This window comes from Chiloscyllium punctatum, chromosome 50 (assembly GCF_047496795.1).
Source record: "Chiloscyllium punctatum isolate Juve2018m chromosome 50, sChiPun1.3, whole genome shotgun sequence".
Classification (NCBI taxonomy): domain Eukaryota; kingdom Metazoa; phylum Chordata; class Chondrichthyes; order Orectolobiformes; family Hemiscylliidae; genus Chiloscyllium; species Chiloscyllium punctatum.
The window spans coordinates 34,507,114-34,533,016 of record NC_092788.1 but is presented as its reverse complement, the minus strand read 5'-3'; the positions used below and the strand labels follow the sequence as shown (position 1 = coordinate 34,533,016).

Sequence of the window (25,903 nt, the reverse complement as noted above, 5' to 3'; positions counted from 1 at the left end):
CCCCTCCCCTCTCACTCCACCCCTCTCACTCCCACCCCCTCACTCCCCACCCCCCCTCACTCCCTCCCTCTCCCTCCCTCCCTCTCCCTCCCCTCCCCCTCCCTCCCACCCCCCTCACTCCCCACCCTCTCACTCCCACCCTCCTCACTCCCACCCTCTCACTCCCTCCCTCTCACTCCCTCCCTCTCACTCCCACCCCCTCACTCCCACCCCCTCACTCCCACCCCCCTCACTCCCACCCCCTCACTCCCTCCCCCCTCACTCCCTCCCCCTCACTCCTCCCCCTCACTCCCTCCCTCTCACTCCCTCCCTCACTCCCCCACAAACACTCACTCATTCTCACTCACTGACACTCTCTCCCATGATATACCCCACACCCCCTCACTGTAACACCCTGATATACCCCACACCCCTCACTGTAACACCCTGATATACCTCACACCCCTCACTGTAATACACTGATATACCCCACACCACTCACTGTGACACACTGATATACCCCACACCCCTCACTGTAACACCCTGATATACCCCACACCCCTCACTGTAACACCCTGATATACCCCCACACCCCTCACTGTAACACACTGATATACGCCACACCCCTCACTGTAACACACTGATATACGCCACACCCCTCACTGTAACACCCTGATATACCCCACACCCCTCACTGTAACACCCTGATATACCCCACACCCCTCACTGTAACACACTGATATATCCCACACCCCTCACTGTAACACACTGATATACCCCACACCCCTCACTGTAACACCCTGATATACCCCACACCCCTCACTGTAACACCCTGATATACCCCACACCCCTCACTGTAACACCCTGATATACCCCCACACCCCTCACTGTAACACACTGATATACGCCACACCCCTCACTGTAACACACTGATATACTCCACACCCCTCACTGTAACACACTGATATACCCCACACCCCTCACTGTGACACACTGATATACCCCACACCCCTCACTGTGACACACTGATATACCCCATACCCCTCACTGTGACACCCTGATATACCCCACACCCCTCACTGTAACACACTGATATACCCCACACCCCTCACTGTGATACCCTGATATACCCCACACCCCTCACTGTAACACACTGATATACCCCACACCCCTCACTGTAACACCCTGATATACCCCACACCCCTCACTGTAACACATTGATATACCCCACACCCCTCACTGTAACCCTCTCTGATATACCCCACAACCCTCACTGTAACACCCTGATATACCCCTCTCACTGTAACACACTGATATACCCCACACCCCTCACTGTAACACACTGATATACCCCACACCCCTCACTGTAACACACTGATATACCCCACACCCCTCACTGTAACACACTGATATACCCCACACCCCCTAACTAACACACGGTTATACCCCACACCCCTCACTGTAACACCCTGATATACCCCTCTCACTGTAACACACTGATATACCCCACACCCCTCACTGTAACACACTGATATACCCCACACCCCTCACTGTAACACACTGATATACCCCACACCCCTCACTGTAACACACTGATATACCCCACACCCCTCACTGCAACACACTGATATACCCCACACCCCTCACTGTAACACCCTGATATACCCCACACCCCTCACTGTAACACACTGATATAACCCACACCCCTCACTGTGAAACACGGATATACCCCACACCCCTCACAGTAACACACTGATATACCCCACACCCCTCACTGTGAAACACGGATATACCCCACACGCCTCACTGTAACACACTGATATACCCCACACCCCTCACTGTAACACCCAGACATACCCCACCCCCTCACTGTAACACCCTGATATACCCCTCACCCCTCACTGTAACACCCTGATATACCCCACACCCCTCACAGTAACGCACTGATATACCCCACACCCCTCACTGTGACACCCTGATATACCCCACACCCCTCACAGTAACGCACTGATATACCCCACACCCCTTCACTGTAACACACTGATATACCCCACATTCCTCACAGTAACACCCTGATATACCCCACACCCCTCACTGTAACACCCAGACATACCCCACACCCCTCACTGTAACACCCTGATATACCCCACACCCCTCACTGTAACACCCAGACATACCCCACACCCCTCACTGTAACACACTGATATACCCCACACCCCTCACTGTAACACACGGATACACCCAACTCCCCTCACTGTAACACACTGATATACCCCACACCCCTCACTGTAACACACTGATATACCCCACACCCCTCACTGTAATACCCTGATATACCCCACACCCCTCACTGTAACACACTGATATACCCCGCACCCCTCACTGTAACACCCTGATATACCCCACACCCCTCACTGTAACACACTGATATACCCCACACCCCTCACTGTAACACACTGATATACCCCACACCCCTCACTGTAACACCCTGATATACCCCACACCCCTCACTGTAACACACTGATATATCCCACACCCCTCACTGTAACACCCTGATATACCCCACACCCCTCACTGTAACACACTGATATACCCCACACCCCTCACTGTAACACACTGATATACCCCACACCCCTCACTGTGAAACAATGATATACCCCACACCCCTCACTGTAACACACTGATATACCCCACACCCCTCACTGTAACACCCTGATATACCCCACACCCCTCACTGTGACACCCTGATATACCCCACACCCCTCAGTGTGACACACTGATATACCCCACACCCCTCACTGTGACACTCTGATATACCCCACACCCCTCACTGTAACACCCTGATATACCCCACACCCCTCACTGTAATACCCTGATATACCCCTCACCCCTCACTGTAAAACACTGATATACCCCACACCCCTCACTGTGACACCCTGATATACCTCACACCCCTCACTGTAACACCCTGATATACCCCACACCCCTCACTGTAACACACTGATATACCCCACACCCCTCACTGTAACACACTGATATATCCCACACCCCTCACTGTAACACCCTGATATACCCCACACCCCTCACTGTAACACACTGATATACCCCACACCCCTCACTGTAACACCCCGATATACCCCACACCCCTCACTGTAACACCCTGATATACCCCACACCCCTCACTGTGACACACTGATATACCCCACACCCCTCACTGTGACACTCTGATATACCCCACACCCCTCACTGTAACACACTGATATACCCCACACCCCTCACTGTAACACACTGATATACCCCACACCCCTCACTGTAACACCCTGATATACCCCACACCCCTCACTGTAACACCCTGATATACCCCACACCCCTCACTGTAACACCCTGATGTACCCCACACCCCTCACTGTAACACCCTGATGTACCCCACACCCCTCACTGTAATACCCTGATATACCCCTCACCCCTCACTGTAAAACACTGATATACCCCACAACCCTCACTGTAACACCCTGATATACCCCACACCCCTCACTGTAACACCCTGATATACCCCACACCCCTCACTGTAACACCCTGATATACCCCACACCCCTCACTGTAACACACTGATATACCCCACACCCCTCACTGTAACACACTGATATACCCCGCACCCCTCACTGTAACACACTGATATACCCAACACCTCTCACTGTAACACCCTGATATACCCCACACCCCTCACTGTAGCACCCTGATATACCCCACACCCCTCACTGTAATACCCTGATATACCCCACACCCCTCACTGTAACACACTGATGTATCCCACAACCCTCACTGTAACACACTGATATACCCCGCACCCCACACTGTAACACACTGATATACCCCACACCCCTCACTGTAACACCCTGATATACCCCACACCCCTCACTGTAACACACTGATATACCCCACACCCCTCACTGTAACACCCTGATATACCCCACACCCCTCACTGTAACACCCTGATATACCCCACACCCCTCACTGTAACACCCTGATATACCCCACACCCCTCACTGTAACACCCTGATATACCCCACACCCCTCACTGTAACACACTGATATGCCCCACACCCCTCACTGTAACACCCTGATATACCCCACACCCCTCACTGTAGCACCCTGATATACCCCACACCCCTCACTGTAATACCCTGATATACCCCACACCCCTCACTGTAACACACTGATGTATCCCACAACCCTCACTGTAACACACTGATATACCCCGCACCCCACACTGTAACACCCTGATATACCCCACACCCCTCACTGTAACACCCTGATATACCCCACACCTCTCACTGTAACACCCTGATATACCCCACACCCCTCACTGTGACACACTGATATACCCCACACCCCTCACTGTAAATCCCTGATATACCCCACACCCTTCACTGTAACACACTGATATACCCCACACCTCTCACTGTAACACCCTGATATACCCCACACCCCTCACTGTAACACACTGATATACCCCACACCCCTCACTGTAACACACTGATATACCCCGCACCCTTCACTGTAACACACTGATATACCCCACACCTCTCACTGTAACACACTGATATACCCCACACCCCTCACTGTAACACACTGATATACCCCACACCCCTCACTGTAACACCCTGATATACCCCACACCCCTCACTGTAACACACTGATATACCCCACAACCCTCACTGTAACACCCTGATATACCCCACACCCCTCACTGTAACACCCTGATATACCCCACACCCCTCACTGTAACACCCTGATATACACCACACCCCTCACTGTAACACCCTGATATACCCCACACCCCTCACTGTAACACACTGATATACCCCACACCCCTCTCTGTAACACCCTGATATACCCCACACCCCTCACTGTAACACCCTGATATACCCCACACCCCTCACTGTAACACACTGATATATCCCGCACCCCTCACTGTAACACCCTGATATACTCTATACCCCCTCACTGTAACACACTGATATACCCCACACCCCTCACTGTAACATACTGATATACCCCACATCCCTCACTGTAACACCCTGATATACCCCACATCCCTCACTGTAACACCCTGATATACACCACACCCCTCACTGTAACACCCTGATATACCCCACACCCCTCACTGTAACACACTGATATACCCCACACCCCTCACTGTAACACCCTGATATACCCCACACCCCTCACTGTAACACCCTGGTATACCCCACACCCCTCACTGTAACACCCTGATATACCCCACACCCCTCACTGTAACACACTGATATACCCCACACCCCTCACTGTAACACACTGATATACCCCACATCCCTCACTGTAACACCCTGATATACCCCACACCCCTCACTGTAACACAGTGATATACCCCACACCCCTCAAACACCCTGATATACCCCACACCCCCTCACTGTGACACCCTGATATACCCCACACCCCTCACTGTAACACCCTGATATATTCCACACCCCTCACTGTAACACCCTGATATACCCCCCTCACTGTAACACCCTGATATACCCCACACCCTACAATATAATACTGACCACTTGCGATTTCTCTAGGTCGACTTGGATCTGTAAATTCCTGCTTTCTGATTGTAAATTCGACTGATGTTTGGCAATGTGTTTAAAATTGTTTTCATATATTCCGCACTTATATTTGAATAGGTCTTCAATAAACATAAAGTTTGCAGAGAGATGGCTATTTTATTTTCGCAGAGAGGGGACTGAGAGACACCAGTCAGTGTACAGATATCTCCCTGAGAGAGAGGGGGGACTGAGAGACACCAGTCAGTGTACAGATATCTCCCTGAGAGAGAGGGGGGACTGAGAGACACCAGTCAGTGTACAGATATCTCCCTGAGAGAGAGGGGGGACTGAGAGACACCAGTCAGTGTACAGATATCTCCCTGAGAGAGAGAGAGGGGACTGAGAGACACCAGTCAGTGTACAGATATCTCCCTGAGAGAGAGAGGGGACTGAGAGACACCAGTCAGTGTACAGATATCTCCCTGAGAGAGTGGGGGGACTGAGAGACACCAGTCAGTGTACAGATATCTCCCTGAGAGAGAGAGGGGGGACTGAGAGACACCAGTCAGTGTACAGATATCTCCCTGAGAGAGGGGGGAACTGAGAGACACCAGTCAGTGTACAGATATCTCCCTGAGAGAGAGAGGGGACTGAGAGACACCAGTCAGTGTACAGATATCTCCCTGAGAGAGGGTGGGGGGGGCACTGAGAGACACCAGTCAGTGTACAGATATCTCCCTGAGAGAGAGAGGGGACTGAGAGACACCAGTCAGTGTACAGATATCTCCCTGAGAGAGGGGGGACTGAGAGACACCAGTCAGTGTACAGATATCTCCCTGAGAGAGAGAGGGGACTGAGAGACACCAGTCAGTGTACAGATATCTCCCTGAGAGAGGGGGGACTGAGAGACACCAGTCAGTGTACAGATATCTCCCTGAGAGAGAGGGGGGACTGAGAGACACCAGTCAGTGTACAGATATCTCCCTGGGGGGTGTGGGGTACTGCGAGATACGGGCCAGGGGACCGATTCCTTTTGGAGGGACTGTATTCCATGTATTCCAGCGCCGATGTCCGTGACCAGTCTCTTGCTGCTATGACCCCCTCTGGTTTTGTTTTGGGGGTGTGGTGGGGGGGGGTTGGTGAATTCTGTTAGGGCTCCTTCCTGAGTGCCAGGCGCACACTGAGCAGCAGCCCCCCCGCCGCGTGGAAGAAGGGGTCACAGATTGCTCGGACGCAGACCGGGAAGGTTACTGTCAGGCACTCCATCTCCAGCAGGAAGCAGCGGAGACACGGCACGGCCGCCCAGACCTGGGCGAAGGAGATACAGGCGTAGAGGAAACCCCAGAGCACGGCCAGGGGCACCCCGCACAGGGCAGTCAGCATCCTGTAACTCCAGTAACCCGAGACCGTGAAGGCTCTCCGACTGAGCCTCCACACCGAGGGGAGACTGTGGGATCCGTCTGGCTCAGCTACCGCCTCCTCAAACTCCACCTGCACCGGGGGGGGGTCAGAGAGGAGGGGGGGGGGTCAGAGAGGAGGGGGGGTGAGAGTGGGGGAGAGAGAGTGAGGGAGTGGATGGGGGGGTCAGAGAGGAGGGGGGTGAGAGTGGGGGAGAGAGAGTGAGGGAGTGGATAGAGGGAGACAGAGAGGAGGGGGGGTGAAAGTGGGAGAGAGGGAGACAGAGTGGGTGGGGGGGGTCAGAGAGGAGGGGGGTGAAAGTGGGGGAGAGAGAGTGAGGGAGTGGATGGGGGGGTCAGAGAGGAGGGGGGTGAGAGTGGGGGAGAGAGAGTGAGGGAGTGGATAGAGGGAGACAGAGAGGAGGGGGGTGAGAGTGGGAGAGAGGGAGACAGAGTGGGTGGGGGGGGTCAGAGAGGAGGGGGGGAGAGTGGGGGAGAGAGAGTGAGGGAGTGGATAGAGGGATCAGAGAGGAGGGGGGGAGAGTGGGGGAGAGAGAGTGAGGGAGTGGATAGAGGGAGACAGAGAGGAGGGGGGGTGAAAGTGGGAGAGAGGGAGACAGAGTGGGTGGGGGGGGTCAGAGAGGAGGGGGGTGAAAGTGGGGGAGAGAGAGTGAGGGAGTGGATGGGGGGGTCAGAGAGGAGGGGGGTGAGAGTGGGGGAGAGAGAGTGAGGGAGTGGATGGGGGGGTCAGAGAGGAGGGGGGTGAGAGTGGGGGAGAGAGAGTGAGGGAGTGGATGGGGGGGTCAGAGAGGAGGGGGGGGAGAGTGAGGGAGTGGATGGGGGGGTCAGAGAGGAGGGGGGTGAGAGTGGGAGAGAGGGAGACAGAGTGGGTGGGGGGGGTCAGAGAGGAGGGGGGGGGAGAGTGGGGGAGAGAGAGTGAGGGAGTGGATGGGGGGGTCAGAGAGGAGGGGGGGGAGAGTGGGGGAGAGAGAGTGAGGGAGTGGATGGGGGGGGTCAGAGAGGAGGGGGGTGAGAGTGGGGGAGAGAGAGTGAGGGAGTGGATGGGGGGGTCAGAGAGGAGGGGGGTGAGAGTGGGGGAGAGAGAGTGAGCGAGTGGATGGGGGGGGTCAGAGAGGAGGGGGGTGAGAGTGGGAGAGAGAGAGTGAGGGAGTGGATGGGGGGGTCAGAGAGGAGGGGGGTGAGAGTGGGGGAGAGAGAGTGAGGGAGTGGATGGGGGGGTCAGAGAGGAGGGGGGTGAGAGTGGGGGAGAGAGAGTGAGGGAGTGGATGGGGGGGTCAGAGAGGAGGGGGGTGAGAGTGAGAGAGGGGGAGTGGGTAGATGGAGACAGAGAGGAGTGGGGGAGAGGATAGAGAGAGAGTGTGAGCGACGGGGCGGGGTAGAGGGGCGGGGGCACCCAAGAGAAGCGAAGAGAGATACAGAGAGTGGAGAATAGAAAATTAGAGAGGTGAGACAGATGAGGTAAATATTGGGGAGTGAGAGGGTGGGCACAGAGAGAGAGAGAGAGGTGAATGGGGGAGAAGGAGAGGGGGGAGAGGGTGTGAATAAGGGGTGAGAGAGGAGAGAGTGAGGGGGAGAAAGGGTCAGAGAGACAGGGTGAAGAGGGAGAGAAAGATAGAGTTGAGAGAGAGAGGGGGTTAACAGGTGGGACGTGAGAAAGTGGGAGGAAGATGGGAGAGAGAGAGAGAGATGGGGAGCAAATCAAAAGGGATGAGACACATTAGAGAGACAAAACAGGGGGAAACAGACAGAGAGAGAGAGAGAGAGGGGCACAGATCGAGAGGGTCAGGGAGAGAGATGGGGAGAGTTGGGGTGGGGGCAGGGAGACAGAGAGGGGGAAACAGACAGAGATATAGAGAGGGAAGGGACACAGATCGAGAGGGTCAGAGAGAGAGAGAGATGGGGAGAGTTGGGGGTGGGGACAGGGAGACAGAGAGAGACAGAGATGAAGAGAGAGCGAGGAAAAAGGGACAAACACAGAGGGTGTGAAAGGAATCTACTGTCTGTCACAGGCCGAGCCCCATTTCAACCTGTCCCCTCATTCCTGAAACTGCTGCTGGCAGGGTCCCCAGGGACACTCCCTCAGGACACCTTCATATGGTGTGTGCACTGATCATACAGAGAGTACAGGAAGGGACACACACACACACACACACTCTCTCTCACACTCACACACAGACACACTCTCTCAGACTCACACACAGACACACTCTCTCAGACTCACACACACACACTCTCTCTCACACACTCACACACACTCTCTCACACACACACAGACACACTCTCTCTCACACACACACACAGACACACTCTCTCAGACTCACACACACACACACTCTCTCTCACACACACACACAGACACACTCTCTCAGACACACACACACACACTCTCTCTCACACACACACACAGACACACTCTCTCAGACTCACACACACACACACTCTCACACACACACACACAGACACACTCTCAGACTCACAGACGCACACACTCACACACACAGACACAGACACACACGCAGTCACACACACACAGACACACACACACACACACACAGTCACATGCTCACACACACACTCACACACACAGTCACACACACAGACACACAGACTCACAAACACACACACAGACACACAGTCACATGCTCACTCACACACTCACACACAGTCACACACACACAGACACACACACACACACAGACACACACATACACACACACACAGTCACATGCTCACACACACACTCTCACACACACAGTCACACACAGTCACACACACAGACACAGACACACAGACTCACAGTCACACACACATCACACACAGACACACAGTCACATGCTCACTCACACACACACTCACACACACAGTCACACACATAGACACACAGACTCACAAACACACACACAGACACACAGTCACATGCTCACTCACACACACTCACACACAGTCACACACACACACACAGACACACACACACAGACACACACATACACACACACACAGTCACATGCTCACACACACACTCTCACACACACAGTCACACACAGTCACACACACAGACACAGACACACAGACTCACAGTCACACACACACAGACACACAGTCACATGCTCACTCACACACACTCTCACACACAGTCACACACAGACACACGCAGTCACACACACACACACACAGACACACACACAGTCACACACACAGACATGGACTCACACAGACACACACAGACACACACTCACACAGACATGGGTAGGAGCCAGAGTGACAGGGTAGTTGTTATGAGAGACTTTAACTTTCCTAATATTGACTGGAAATGCGATAGTTTGAGGACTTTAGATAGGTCAATGTTTTTGTCCAATGTGTGCAGGAGGGTTTCCTGACCCAGTATGTAGACAGGTCAACCTGGGGCCTGGCCACAGGTACTGAGGAATGAGGTGTTAGATTTGGAGGGAAGTGAGAACTTGTGATAGTGACCACAATTCGGTTATGTTTACTTTAGCGGTACAAAGGGACAGGTATATATCGCAGGGCAAGAGTTACAGCCGGTGAACGGCAATTACGATGCGATGAGGCAAGATTTAGGATGCACGGGATGGGGAAGGAGACTGCAGGGGACGGGCCCAATTGAAACGTGGGGCTTATTCAAGGAACAGCTCCTGCGTGGCCTTGATAAGTCTGTACCTTGTCAGACAGGGAGGAAGTGGTCGAGAGAGGGAGTCGTGGTTTACTAAGGAAGTTGAATCGTTGGTCGAGAGGAGGAAGGAGGTTTACGTTAGGATGAGACGTGGAGGTTCAGGGCGCGTGAGAGTTACAGGTTCGTCAGGAAAGACCGAAAGAGAGAGCTAAGAAGAGCCAGGAAGGGGGACATGAGAAATCTATGGCAGGTGGGGTCAAGGAAACCCCTGAAGCTTTCTACAGGTACATCAGGAATAAACGATTGGCCACGGAAAGATTCGTGCCAATCACGGAGAGTGGTGGGAAGTTGTGCCTGGAGTCCGAAGAGATACAGGAAGCGCTAAATGAATATTTTTTGTCATTATTCACACTGGAAAAAGATAATGTTGTTGAGGAGAATACTCAGGTCTAGACCAGACGGGATTGAGGTTCACAAGGAGGAGGTATTAGCGATTCCAGAAAGTGTGAAAATAGATAAGTCCGCAGGGCCGGATGGGATTTGTCCGAGGATTCTCAGGGAAGCCAGGGAGGGGATTGCAGAGCCTTTGACTTTGATCTTTATATCGTCATTGTCGACAGGAACAGTGCCAGAAGGCTAGAGGACGGCAAATGTCCCCTTGTTCAAGAAGGGGAGTAGAGACAACCCTGGGAATTATAGACTAGTGGGGCCTTAATTGTGGGTGAAGTGTTGCAAAGGATTATACGAGATATAGAACAAAGAACAAAGAAAATGTACAGCCCAGGAACAGGCCCTTCGGCCCTCCCAAGCCTGAGCCGATCCTAATGTACTGTCTAAACCTGTCGCCCAATTCCCCAGCATCTGTGTCCCTCTGCTCCCCAGCTCCTCATGCATCTGCCCAGACACACCTTAAATGAATCTACCGTGCCTGCCTCTCCCACCTCTACTGGGCACCCACCACCCTCTGTGTGAAGTACGTGCCGTGTGTATCCCCCTTAAACCTTTCACCTCTCACCTTGAAAGTGTGACCCCTGGGTTACTGAATCCCTCACCCTGGGGGGAAAAAGCTTGTCTCTATCCACCCTGTCGATACCCTTCATGGTTTTGTAAACCACAATCAGGTCCCTCCCCCTCTCCCCTCAATCTCCTTGTTTCTAATGAAAATAAACCTAAACCCCCCCTCCACCTCCCTTCATAGTCAGCACCTTCCATACCAGGTAACCTCCTTGTAAACCTCCTCTGCACCCTCTCCAAAGCGTCCACATCCTTTTGGGAATGTGTGACCAGAACTGTACACAGTATTCTAACTGCGGCCGAACCAACGTCGTGTACAATGTTAACATGAGCTGCCGGCTCTTATACTCAGTACCCCGTCCGATGAAGGTGAACATACCATATACCTTCTTGACCACTCTACCCACCCGTGCAGCCACCTTCAGGGTACAATGGCCCTGGACTCCCAGATCTCTCTGCTCATCGACTTTTCCCAAAGGCTCTCCCGTTCGTTGTATAATTCACTTGAGAATTAGACTTCCCTAAATGCGTCACCTCACATTTGGTCTGGATTGAACTCCATCTCCCACTTACCCGCCCAACTCTCCAGTCTATCTATATCCTCCTGTATTCTCTGACAGTCCCTTACACTTTCTGCTACTCCACCAATCTTCGGTGTCATCTGCAAACTTGCGGATCATTCCAACAGTGCCCTCTTCCAGATCATTTCTGTATGTTACAAACAGCAGTGGGCCCCAACACTGATCCCTGTGGGACACCACTGGGCACCTTTCTCCATTTCGGGAAACTCCCTCTAACTCCTACTCTCTGTCTCCTGTTCCTTATCCACCTCGCTAGGACACCCTGCACACCATGTGACTTCACTTTCTCCATTAGTTTACCATGGGGAACCTTCTCAAACCCCTTACTAAAGGCCATGTATATGACATCGACAGCCCTTCCTTCATCTAACAATTTGGTCACTTCCTCAAAGAACTCTATCAAGTTGGTAAGGTACAATCTCCCCCGCACAAAACCATGCTGCCTATCACTGATAAGCTCATTCCTTTCCAAATATAAATAGATTTTATCTCTCAGTACCTTCTCCAGCAACTTCCCCACCACCAACGTCAGGCTCACTGGTCTGTAGTTACCTGGAATATCCCTACTACCCTTCTTGTACAGGGGGACAACATGAACAACCCCCCAGTCCTCCAGCACCTCACCTGTATGATTTTTAATCGTCTATAACGGAATAAGTTGATTCGGGATAGTCAATATGGTTTTGTGAGGGGTAGGCCGTGCCTCACCAACCTTATTGAGTTCTTTGAGATGGTGACCAAACAGGTAGATATGGGGAAAGTTGTTGATGTGGTGGGTATGGATGTCAGTGAGGTGTTTGATAAGGTTCCCCACGGTAGACTATACACAAAATACAGAGGCCTGGGATTGAGGGGGATTTAGGGGTTTGGGTCAGAAATTGGCGAGCTGAAAGGAGACCGAGGGTGGTGGGTGATGGGAAATGTTCATCCTGGAGTTCAGTTACTCGTGGGGTACCGCAAGGATCTGTTTTGGGGCCACTGCTGTTTGTCATTTTTATAAATGACCCGGATGAGGGCGTAGAGGGATGGGTTAGTACATTTGCAGATGACACTAAGGGCGGTGGAGTTGTGGATAGTGACGAAGGATGTTGCAGGTTATAGAGGGACATAGATAAGCTGCAGAGCTGGGCTGAGAGATGGCAAATGGAGTTTAATTCGGAAAAGTGGGAGGGGATTCACTTTGGAAGGACCAACCGGGATACAGAGTCCTGGGCTAATGGTAAGATTCTTGATATTGTGGATGAGGAGAGAGATCTCAGTGTCCATGTACATAGATCCCTGAAAGTTGCCACCCCAGGTTGATAGGGTTGTTAAGAAGGCGTACGGTGTGTTAGCTTTTATTGGGAGAGGGACTCAATTTCGGAGCCATGAGGTCATGCTGCAGCTGTACAAAACTTTTGTGCGGCCGCACTCGGAGTATTGTGTCCAGTTCTGGTCACTGCGTTATAGGAAGGATGTGGAAACTTTGGCAAGGGTTCAGAGGAGATTTACCAGGACGTTGCCTGGTATGGAGGGAAGGTCTGAGGAGGAAAGGCTGAGGGACTTGAGGCTGTTTTTGTTAGAGAGAAGAAGGTTGAGAGGTGACTTAATAGAGACGTATCAGATAATCAGAGGGTTAGGTAGGGTGGACAGTGAGAGCCTTTTTCCTCAGATAGTGATGGCTAACACGAGGGGCATTACTTTAAATTGAAGGGTGAGAGATATAGGACAGATTTCAGAGGGAGCTTCTTTACTCAGAGAGTAGGAGGGGTGTGGAATGTCCTGCCTGTAACAGTAGTAGACTCGCCAACTTTAAGGGCATTTAAATGGGCATTGGATAGGCATATGGATGAGACTGGAATAGTGTAGGTTAGATGGGCTTCAGACTGGTTCCACAGGTTAGTGCAACAGCGAGGACTGAAGGGCCTGTACTGCTCTGTATTGTTTAGAAATCTGATCTGTAATCACACAGAGACACACACACACACACACTCTCTCTCGCGCACACACATGCGCACGCACACACACACGTGTACACACACACACACACACAGACACACACACACATACAGACACACACACACACACACACACACGTGCACGCACACACACGCACACTCTCTCACACACACTCTTGCACACACACACATACAGACACACAGACACATGCGCACACGCATGCACGCACGCACACGTACACACACACACAGACACACACGTGCACACTCACTCACACACTCAGACACACACACGTGCACACACACACACACGCGCACACACACACTCACACATACAGACACACACACACACACACACACGCACATACACAGACACTCACACATACAGACACACACATGTGCACACACACGCGCACACACAGACACACACACGTGCACACACAGACACACACACACATACAGACACACACACACGTGCGCGCACACACACACACACATACAGACACACACACACACACACACACACACACACACACACACACAGACTCACACACACGCTGTACAGGAGCTGACACTGAGAATGCCAAATCTTTGCCCATACACCCCATGTTCTGTACTGTGTTTAATTTAATCTTGCTGAGGGATTACAGTGGAAAATGGAGTGAGCTTTGAGAACAATTTACGGCTCTGTGTCTCCATGGGGACGGCAGAGAGTTAAAATCAGGTTCCATGTCGTGTTAAGACATTAGCAGATGTGACCATCACTCAGTGTTTCCTAGCAACACCTTGACTCGAAGTAAGGGGAGGTGAAACAGATCTATTTGAAAAGTCAATTAAATTGGAACTGCACCCTCGTCAGCAAGTTAGAGACAGAGTAAAGCTCCCTGTACACTGTCCCCCACTCCAGGGACAGGGGGTTAGGTACAGAGTAAAGCTCCCTCTACACTGTCCCCCCACTCCCAGGGACAGGGGGTTAGATACAGGGTAAAGCTCCCTCTACACCACCCCCACTCCCAGGGACAAGGGGTTAGATACAGAGTAAAGCTCCCTCTACGCTGTCCCCCACTCCAGGGACAGGGGGTTAGATACAGTGTAAAGCTCCCTCTACACTGTCCCCGACTACCAGGGTTACGGGGGTTAGATACAGAGTAAAGCTCCCTCTACACTGTCCCCCACTCCCAGGGACAGGGGGTTAGATACAGAGTAAAGCTCCCTCTACACTGCCCCCCCACTCCCAGGGACAGGGGGTTAGATACAGAGTAATGCTCCCTCTACGCTGTCCCCCACTCCAGGGACAGGGGTTTAGATACAGAGTAAAGCTCCCTCTACGCTGTCCCCCACTCCAGGGACAGGGGGTTTGAGACAGAGTAAAGCTTCCTCTACACTGTCCCCCACTCCAGGGACAGGGGGTTTGAGACAGAGTAAAGCTTCCTCTACACTGTCCCCCACTCCCAGGGACAGGGATTTAGATATGCAGCAAATGCAGCAAGATCTGGACAATACCCAGGCTTGGGCTGGCAAGGGGCCGGGAACATTCAGCCCAGACAGGGGCAAGGCCGTCAGCATCGCCAACAGGAGGGAGAATCTAACCTTGGCGTTCAACAGAATTACCATCACTGAATCCCCCCATCATCAACATCCTGGGGGTTACCGTCTACAACGTGAGAGAGAATCTATCCGTCGCCCCCATGATGTTCAATGGTGTTACCGTCACTGAATCCCCCTCCCCCACTATCAACATCCTGGGCGTTACCGTCTCCAACAAGAGAGAGAGAATCTAACCATCGCCCCCTTGATGTTCAATGGCGTTACCATCACTGAATCCCTCTTCCCCCACTATCAACATCCTGGGGGTTACCGTCTCCAACAAGAGAGAGACTCTAACCATCGCCCCCTGACGTTCAATGGCGTTACCATCACTGAATCCCCCTCCCCCACTATCAACATCCTGGGGGTTACCATCTCCAACAAGAGAGAGAGAATCTAACCATCGCCCCCTTGATGTTCAATGGCGTTACCGTCACTGAATCCCCCTCCCCCACTATCAACATCCTGGGGGTTACCGTCTCCAACAAGAGAGAGAATCTAACCATCGCCCCCTTGATGTTCAATGGCGTTACCATCACTGAATCCCCCTCCCCCACTATCAACATCCTGGGGGTTACCGTCTCCAACAAGAGAGAGACTCTAACCATCGCCCCCTGACGTTCAATGGCGTTACCATCACTGAATCCCCCTCCCCCACTATCAACATCCTGGGGGTTACCATCTCCAACAAGAGAGAGAGAATCTAACCATCGCCCCCTTGATGTTCAATGGCGTTACCATCACTGAATCCCCCTCCCCCACTATCAACATCCTGGGGGTTACCGTCTCCAACAACAGAGAATCTAACCATCGCCCCCTTGGTGTTCAATGGCGTTACCATCACTGAATCCCCCTCCCCCACTATCAACATCCTGGGGGTTACCGTCTCCAACAAGAGAGAATCTAACTATCGCCCCTTGGTGTTCAATGGCGTTACCATCACTGAATCCCCCTTCCCCACTATCAACATCCTGGGGGTTACCGTCTCCAACAACAGAGAATCTAACCATTACCCCCTTGACGTTCAATGGCGTTACCGTCACTGAATCTCCTTCCCCCACTACCAACATCCTGGAAGTTACCGTCTCCAGCAAGAGAGAGAATCTAACCATCACCCCCTTGATGTTCAATGGCATTACCATCACTGAATCCCCCTCCCCACTATCAACATCCTGGGGGTTACTGTCTCCAACAAGAGAGAGAATCTATCCATCGCCCCCTTGACATTCAATGGCGTTACCATCACTGAATCCCCCTCCCCCACTATCAACATCCTGGGGGTTACCGTTGACCAGAAACTGAACCGGACCCAGCCCCATATCAATCCAGCGGCTCCAGGAGCAGGTCAGAGGCTGGGAATCCTGCAGCGAGTAACTCCCCTCCTGACTCTCCCACCATCGGGTCAGAGGCTGGGAATCCTGCAGCGAGTAACTCCCCTCCTGAGTGTCTCTCCAAAGCCCTGTCCCACCATCAACAAGGCACGAGTCTGGGAGGGGGAGGGAATACTCCCCACTCGCCCTGGACAGGGGCAGCTCTGAGAACACTCGAGAAGCTTGACACTGTCCAGGGACAGAGCAGCCCGTCATTCGATGTGCCCCACATCCACAAACATCCCCTCTCTCCCCCACCGACTGACACTCAGTAACAGCGGTGAGTACCATCTCCAAGACGCACTGCAGAAACCCATCCTCAGGCAGCTCCTTCCAAACCCACGGCCACTTCCATTGGGAAGGACAAGGGGCAGCAGATACAAGGGAACATCACTCCCTACAAGTTCCCCTCCAAGCCCACATGCACACACCACACAAACACATGCGCTCACACCACACACACACACATCACGCACACAGATGCGCGCGCACACACACAACACACACACATGCACACACGAACACACATGTGCGCGTGCACACCACACACACACACAGACACATGCACACCTTCTCAACTTGGAATGATATGGGTCGTTCCTTCAGGGTCTGAATCCTGGAACTCCCTCCTTAATGGGGCACTGTGTCCCGACACCACATTGGTTGGTGGGGGAGAACGACAGCAGTTGAAGGAGGTGGCTCACCCCACCTTCTCCACACGGTGGGGTGGGGGGGGGGGGGGGGGAGTGTAGCCAGCACGTTCCGCGGTTGAATAAGACAAGGTACCGATAACCCTAGGCATATCCAACTCTAAATATAGAGCTGGCCAGTTACAGGATTAGTCCAGGTCCTGGGAACTTACTTTCACAATTCCATCACTGAGCTGCTTGGGATCTCTGTTCACCAAATCAATCTCCTTGTTGAGTTGGTCAAATTGGCAGCTTTCCCTGGTCTCAGCCATTGTGGGCGGTTGCTCACCCACCCGCCTCCCCTCGATCCCTTTCTCTTTCTGCTCAGAGTTGGGAGGGAGCGAAGTCAGGACCCACTGGTTCTGCTGGACAAGCTGATCCCCTGGGGTGGGGGTGGTGGTGGTGGGGGTGGGGGGGGGGGGAGGGTGTGGACGCTGGATAAATTGGATCTCGCTCCCCGCCCCGTTGTTAACCCTGCCAACAGTCCTGAAATGTTTGTAATATGATCAATGGTGGAGGGAGCGGGCGGGGGGGGGGGGGAGGGGGGGGGGGGGGAGAGAGACTGATCTGAGAGAGAGTGAGTGACAGAGAGACAGAGATAGAGATAGAGAGAGACAGACAGAGAGATAGAGAGAGACAGAGAGAGAGAGACAGAGAGAGAGAGAGAGAGACAGAGAGAGAGAGACAGAGAGAGAGAGACAGAGAGAGACAGATAGAGAGATAGAGAGAGAGACAGAGAGAGAGAGACAGAGAGAGAGACAGATAGAGAGAGAGACAGAGATAGAGATAGAGAGAGACAGACAGAAAGATAGAGAGAGAGAGATAGAGAGAGACAGAGAGATAAAGACAGACAGAAAGATAGAGAGAGAGATAGAGAGAGAGAGACTGAGAGAGAGATAGAGACAGACAGAGAGAGAGAGATAGAGACAGACAGAGAGATAGAGAGAGACAGAGAGAGATAGAGACAAACAAAGATAGAGAGAGAGATAGAGATAGAGAGATAGAGAGAGACAGACAGAGAGACAGAGAGAGACAGAGAGAGATAGAGAGAGACAGAGAGAGAGATAGAGAGAGACAGAAAGATAAAGAGAGAGACAGAGAGAGAGATAGAGACAGAGAGATAGAGACAGAGAGAGATAGAGAGAGACAGACAAAGAGAGAGAGAGAGATAGAGATAGAGAGACACAGACAGATAGAGAGACAGACAGAGAGATAGAGAGAGATAGAGACAGACAGAGAGATAGAGAGACAGAGAGAGAGAGATAGAGAGAGACAGACAGAGATAGAGAGAGAGACAGAGAGAGACAGAGAGATAGAGAGAGAGACAGAGATAGAGAGAGACAGACAGAAAGATAGAGAGAGAGAGATAGAGAGAGAGACAGAGAGATAGAGAAAGACAGAAAGATAGAGAGAGATAGAGAGATAGAGACAGAGAGAGAGAGAGATAGAGACAGACAGAGAGATAGAGAGAGAGAGATAGAGAGAGACAGACAGAGAGACAGAGAGAGATAGAGAGAGACAGACAGAGAGGCAGAGAGAGACAGACAGAGAGACAGAGAGATAGAGCGAGACAACAGAGTGGGAAAGGAGTAATGCTCAGAGAGAGGGGAATCAGAGACACAGGGATACGAAGAGGAGTATTAGCAATGAAGAGGGTTTAGAAAAAGGGGAGATCACAGGAGGAGGGGTCAGAAAGAGATAGAAGGATCAAAGAGAGGGAGGGAGAGGTCAGAGAGGGAGGAATCAATGAGAGGGAGGGGTCAAGGAGAGGGGAATCAGAGAGAATAGAGGGCATCAATGAGCTCTTGGGAAGAGCGAGACATCAGAGATTCGAGAGAGGGAGGTCTCAGAGAGTGGAACTCAGGGAGTGGTGGGTATCAGACACAGAGATTCCAGAGAGGGGTGGGTCAGAGATAGAGAGCTGAGTGAGAGGAAGAGAAGAAGAGTTCTGATGCGGCAGATGGAGACGGAGAGTTTCTGGAGGTCTCTCTGCACTGCTGAAGGTTGGTGTAGGAAGTACTCGGAACAGGATCCTGTCCGAATGACCGGCCGTGATCAGACTCGGTTAAGAACACAAACCCTACGGACTCACCAATCCCAGGTGGTACATTTGAAAGACAGACCAGAGGATAATTTGACAACCGCCAGTTCACTGTTTAATCAATTGACTGAGACAATAATTCATCACACCTTTAAAATCGGGAAATCGAATCACAGCCAGGGCAATTGTTGGGGGGGGGCGGTATCTGAGATGGTCACATGAACGCTCACTGAAACTACCCCACAGAGGGAGTCCCTGGAGTGGAGAGAATTCAGGAGCAAATTCCAGAGTTTGCGTTGCCCCCTACAATCCCGGGCAGCTGAGGGTACGGTCCCCAATTGCAGAGCGATGGGAATCGGGGAAGCCCCGATATCTTGGGGTCATAGAAGGGGACAGAGATAGGGAGGGGGAGTAGGGGGCTGGAGGAGGGGACGGAGATAGGGAGAGGGTGTAGGAGCTGTAGGAGGGGACGGAGATAGGGAGGGGGTGTAGGGGCTGGAGGAGGGGACGGAGATAGGGAGGGGGTGTAGGGGCTGGAGGAGGGGACGGAGATAGGGAGGGGGTGTAGGGGCTGGAGGAGGGGGGGGGAGATAGGGGGGGGTGTAGGGGCTGGAGGAGGGGACGGAGATAGGGAGGGGGTGTAGGGGCTGGAGGAGGGGACAGAGATAGGGAGGGGGTGTAGGGGCTGGAGGAGGGGACGGAGATAGGGAGGGGGTGTAGGGGCTGGAGGAGGGGACGGGGATAGGGAGGGGGTGTAGGGGCTGGAGGTGAGGAGGTATTTGAAACCAGGATGAGAGTTGTTGACTGCTGCCAGACCAGGAGCTGGTGTGGGGTTAGTGAGTACGGACGGTTTGAGTTAGGGGAGGTGGGGAGGGTGAACAGGAACTCCCTATGGTGCGGATTGCAGGGGTTAGATGATGTGATTTAAGGTGGGAGCCGGATACTCTGTGAGACGGAGCACGCCAGAGTCAAGAGGATCACCCCACTCTGGATTCAGAGCTCACTTGGGATTTGGTCTCAGATACTCTCTCTGGACTGAGCTGCCCCTTTGTCAGTGATGGTGGGGGCTTGCTCTGAATTACTTCCTCCCCATCCAGTTCCTGATTTCACCTCCTGGCCCCGTGTGGATATTTCGGTCCCCATTCTGGACCCACTTTGGTCACAGGCGAGACCAGGCGTGGGGCATGAGGTGTTTGGGTGACTCCTGACTGCTCCCAACATCCAAACCCACTGTCTGAAGTAGATGGTGTTCATTTGACTGATCCAACGCTCACCCCATCCTCCGCAAACTGATTGCGAAGGAGCTAACTCCTCCTGGGCTTGCTCCCCAGGCCTCCAGTGGTTTGGAACTTGTTCAAGGGGATCTGGGGACCCTGGGAGGAGAGGGCAAAGTGTGACCTTGGGAGAGTGGGTGTGTCCCTGGGAGAGTGGGTGTGGCTTTGGGAGAGTGGGTGTGGCTCTGGGAGAGTGGGTGTGGCCCTGGGAGAGTGGGTGTGGCTCTGGGGGATTGGGTGTGGCTCTGGGAGAGTGGGTGTGGCCCTGGGAGAGTGGGTGTGGCTCTGGGAGAGTGGGTGTGTCCCTGGGAGAGTGGGTGTGTCCCAGGAGAGTGGGTGTGGCTCTGGGATAGTGGGTGTGGCCCTGGGAGAGTGGGTGTGGCCCTGGGAGAGTGGGTGTGGCCCTGGGAGAGCAGGTGTGGCCCTGGGAGAGAGGGTGTGACCCTGGGAGAGTGGGTGTGTCCCTGGGAGAGTGGGTGTGGCCCTGGGAGAGTGGGTGTGGCCCTGGGAGAGCAGGTGTGGCCCTGGGAGAGTGGGTGTGGCTCTGGGAGAGTGGGTGTGGATCTGGGAGAGTGGGTGTGGCCCTGAGAGAGTGGGTGTGTCCCTGGGAGAGTGGGTGTGGCCCTGGAAGAGCGGGTGTGACCCTGGGAGAGTGGGTGTGTCCCTGGGAGAGTGGGTGTGGCTCTGGGAGAGTGGGTGTGTCCCTAGGAGAGTGGCTGAGTCCCTGGGAGAGTGGTTGTGACCCTGGGAGAGTGGGTGTGTCCCTGGGAGAGTGGGTGTGGCCCTGGGAGAGTGGGTGTGACCCTGGGAGAGTGGGTGTGACCCTGGGAGAGTGGCCGTGTCCCTGGGAGAGTGGGTGTGGCTCTGGGAGAGTGGGTGTGGCCCTGGGAGAGTGGGTGTGTCCCTGGGAGAGTGGGTGTGGCTCTGGGAGAGTGGGTGTGTCCCTGGGAGAGTGGGTGTGTCCCTGGAGAGTGGGTGTGGCTCTGGGATAGTGGGTGTGGCCCTGGGAGAGTGGGTGTGGCCCTGGGAGAGCAGGTGTGGCTCTGGGAGAGCAGGTGTGGCCCTGGGAGAGAGGGTGTGACCCTGGGAGAGTGGGTGTGTCCCTGGGAGAGTGGGTGTGACCCTGGGAGAGTGGGTGTGGCTCTGGGAGAGTGGGTGTGGCTCTGGGAGAGTGAGTGTGGCTCTGGGAGAGTGGGTGTGGCTTTGGGAGAGTGGGTGTGGCCCTGGGAGAGCGGGTGTGGCTCTGGGAGAGCAGGTGTGGCCCTGGGAGAGAGGGTGTGACCCTGGGAGAGTGGGTGTGTCCCTGGGAGAGTGGGTGTGACCCTGGGAGAGTGGGTGTGGCTCTGGGAGAGTGAGTGTGGCTCTGGGAGAGTGGGTGTGGCTCTGGGAGAGTGGGTGTGGCCCTGGGAGAGTGGGTGTGGCTCTGGGAGAGTGGGTGTGGCTCTGGGAGAGTGGGTGTGGCCCTGGGAGAGTGGGTGTGGCTCTGGGAGAGTGGGTGTGGCTCTGGGAGAGTGAGTGTGGCTCTGGGAGAGTGGGTGTGGCTCTGGGAGAGTGGGTGTGGCACTGGGAGAGTGGGTGTGACCCTGGGAGAGTGGGTGTGGCCCTGGGGGATTGGGTGTGGCTCTGGGAGAGTGGATGTGGCCCTGGGAGAGTGGGTGTGGCTCTGGGAGAGTGGGTGTGACCCTGGGAGAGTGAGTGTGGCCCTGGGAGAGCAGGTGTGTCTCTGGGAGAGTGGGTGTGGCCCTGGGAGAATGGGTGTGGCCCTGGGAGAGTGGGTGTGACCATGGGAGAGTGGGTGTGGCCCTGGGAGAGTGGGTGTGGCCCTGGGAGAGTGGGTGTGGCTCTGGGAGAGTGGGTGTGGCTCTGGGAGAGTGGGTGTGGCTCTGGGAGAGTGAGTGTGGCTCTGGGAGAGTGGGTGTGGCTCTGGGAGTGTGGGTGTGGCTCTGGGAGAGTGGGTATGACCCTGGGAGAGTGGGTGTGGCTCTGGGAGAGTGGGTGTGACCCTCGGAGAGTGAGTGTGGCTCTGGGAGAGCAGGTGTGTCTCTGGGAGAGCGGGTATGACTTTGGGAGAGTGGGTGTGACCCTGGGAGTGTGGGTGTGGCTCTGGGAGAGTGGGTGTGGCCCTGGGAGAGTGGGTGTGGCTCTGGGAGAGTGGGTGTGGCCCTGGGAGAGTGAGTGTGACCCTGGGAGAGTGGGTGTGTCCCTGGGAGAGTGGGTGTGGCCCTGGGAGAGTGGGTGTGGCCCTGGGCGAGTGGGTGTGGCTCTGGGAGAGTGGGTGTGACCCTGGGAGAGTGGGTGTGACCCTGGGAGAGTGGGTGTGGCTCTGGGAGAGTGGGTGTGGCCCTGGGAGAGTGGGTGTGTCCCTGGGAGAGTGGGTGTGGCTCTGGGAGAGGGGGTGTGGGGTTTGGGAGTGTGGGTGTGGCTCTGGAAGCGTGGGTGTGGCTCTGGGAGAGTGGGTGTGGCCCTGGGAGAGTGGGTGTGGCTCTGGGAGTGTGGGTGTGGCTCTGGGAGTGTGGGTGTGGCTCTGGAAGCGTGGGTGTGGCTCTGGGAGAGTGGGTGTGACTCTGGGAGAGTGGGTGTGGCCCTGGGAGTGTGGGTGTGGCTCTGGGAGAGTGGGTCTGGCTCTGGGAGAGTGGGTGTGATCCTGGGAGAGCAGGTGTGGCCCTGGGAGAGAGGGTGTGACCCTGGGAGAGTGAGTGTGGCTCTGGGAGAGTGGGTGTGGCTCTGGGAGAGTGGGTGTGGCCCTGGGAGAGTGGGTGTGGCCCTGGGAGAGTTGGTGTGGCTCTGGGAGAGTGGGTGTGGCTCTGGGAGAGTGAGTGTGGCTCTGGGAGAGTGGGTGTGGCCCTGGGAGAGTGGGTGTGGCTCTGGGAGAGTGGGTGTGACCCTGGGAGAGTGGGTGTGGCCCTGGGGGATTGGGTGTGGCTCTGTGAGAGTGGGTGTGGCCCTGGGAGAGTGGGTGTGGCTCTGGGAGAGTGGGTGTGACCCTGGGAGAGTGAGTGTGGCCCTGGGAGAGTGGGTGTGGCCCTGGGAGAGTGGGTGTGGCTCTGGGAGAGTGAGTGTGGCTCTGGGAGAGTGGGTGTGGCTCTGGGAGTGTAGGTGTGGCTCTGGGAGAGTGGGTGTGGCCCTGGGAGAGTGGGTGTGGCTCTGGGAGAGTGGGTGTGGCTCTGGGAGAGTGTGTGTGACCCTGGGAGAGTGGGTGTGGCCCTGGGAGATTGGGTGTGGCTCTGGGAGAGTGGGTGTGTCCCTGGGAGAGCGAGTGTGGCCCTGGGAGAGTGGGTGTGGCTCTGGGAGAGTGGGTGTGGCCCTGGGAGAGTGGGTGTGGCTCTGGGAGAGTGGGTGTGTCCCTGGGAGAGTGGGTGTGGCCCTTGGCGAGTGGGTGTGGCTCTGGGAGAGTGGGTGTGACCCTGGGAGAGTGGGTGTGGCCCTGGGAGAGTGGGTGTGACCCTGGGAGAGTGGGTGTGGCCCTGGGAGGGTGGGTGTGGCTCTGGGAGAGTGGGTGTGACCCTGGGAGAGTGGTTGTGTCCCTGGGAGAGTGGGTGTGGCTCTGGGAGAGTGGGTGTGGGGTTTGGGAGAGTGGGTGTGGCTCTGGAAGCGTGGGTGTGGCTCTGGGAGAGTGGGTGTGACTCTGGGAGAGTGGGTGTGGCCCTGGGAGTGTGGGTGTGGCTCTGGGAGAGTGGGTGTGGCTCTGGGAGAGTGGGTGTGATCCTGGGAGAGTGGGTGTGGGGTTTGGGAGAGAGGGTGTGGCTCTGGGAGAGTGGGTGTGGCCCTGGGAGAGTGGGTGTGTCCCTGAGAGAGTGGGTGTGGCCCTGGGAGAGTGGGTGTGACCCTGGGAGAGTGGGTGTGGCTCTGGGAGAGCGGGTGTGACCCTGGGAGAGTGGGTGTGGCTCTGGGAGAGTGGGTGTGACCCTGGGAGAGCGGGTGTGGCTCTGGGAGAGTGGGTGTGGCCCTGGGAGAATGGGTGTGGCCCTGGGAGAGTGGGTGTGGCCCTGGGAGAGTGGGTGTGGCCCTGGGAGAGTGGGTGTGGCTCTGGGATAGTGGGTGTGGCCCTGGGAGAGTGGGTGTGGCTCTGGGAGAGTGGGTGTGACCCTGGGAGAGTGGGTGTGGCCCTGTGGGATTGGGTGTGGCTCTGGGAGAGTGGGTGTGGCCCTGGGAGAGTGGGTGTGGCTCTGGGAGAGTGGGTGTGACCCTGGGAGAGTGAGTGTGGCCCTGGGAGAGTGAGTGTGGCCCTGGGAGAGCAGGTGTGTCTCTGGGAGAGTGGGTGTGGCCCTGGGAGAATGGGTGTGGCCCTGGGAGAGTGGGTGTGGCTCTGGGAGAATGGGTGTGGCCCTGGGAGTGTGGGTGTGGCTCTGGGAGAATGGGTGTGGCTCTGGGAGTGTGGGTGTGGCTCTGGGAGTGTGGGTGTGGCTCTGGGAGAATGGGTGTGGCCCTGGGAGAGTGGGTGTGGCTCTGGGAGAGTGGGTGTGGCTCTGGGAGAGTGGGTGTGTCCCTGGGAGAGTGGGTGTGGCTCTGGGAGAGTGGGTGTGGCCCTGGGAGAGTGGGTGTGGCTCTGGGAGAGTGGGTGTGGCCCTGGGAGAATGAGTGTGACCCTGGGAGAGTGGGTGTGTCCCTGGGAGAGTGGGTGTGGCTCTGGGAGAGTGGGTGTGTCCCTGGGAGAGTGGGTGTGTCCCTGGAGAGTGGGTGTGGCTCTGGGATAGTGGGTGTGGCCCTGGGAGAGTGGGTGTGGCCCTGGGAGAGCGGGTGTGGCTCTGGGAGAGCAGGTGTGGCCCTGGGAGAGTGGGTGTGGCTCTGGGAGAGTGGGTGTGGCTCTGG

At 55.0% G+C, this 25,903-nt stretch overlaps 1 protein-coding gene across 1 annotated transcript; it reads right to left on the bottom strand.

The window, feature by feature from the left end:
- Positions 1-5,709: 5,709 nt before the first annotated feature.
- On the bottom strand, positions 5,710-18,166 carry LOC140470086 (caveolin-3-like). Its single transcript, XM_072566520.1, has 2 exons — positions 17,953-18,166; positions 5,710-7,043 (listed from the first exon to the last, which is right to left on the bottom strand). Exons 1-2 carry the CDS (start codon positions 18,049-18,051, stop codon positions 6,702-6,704), a joined length of 441 nt encoding a protein of 146 aa, XP_072422621.1. The 5' UTR covers positions 18,052-18,166; the 3' UTR covers positions 5,710-6,701.
- Positions 18,167-25,903: the final 7,737 nt, after the last annotated feature.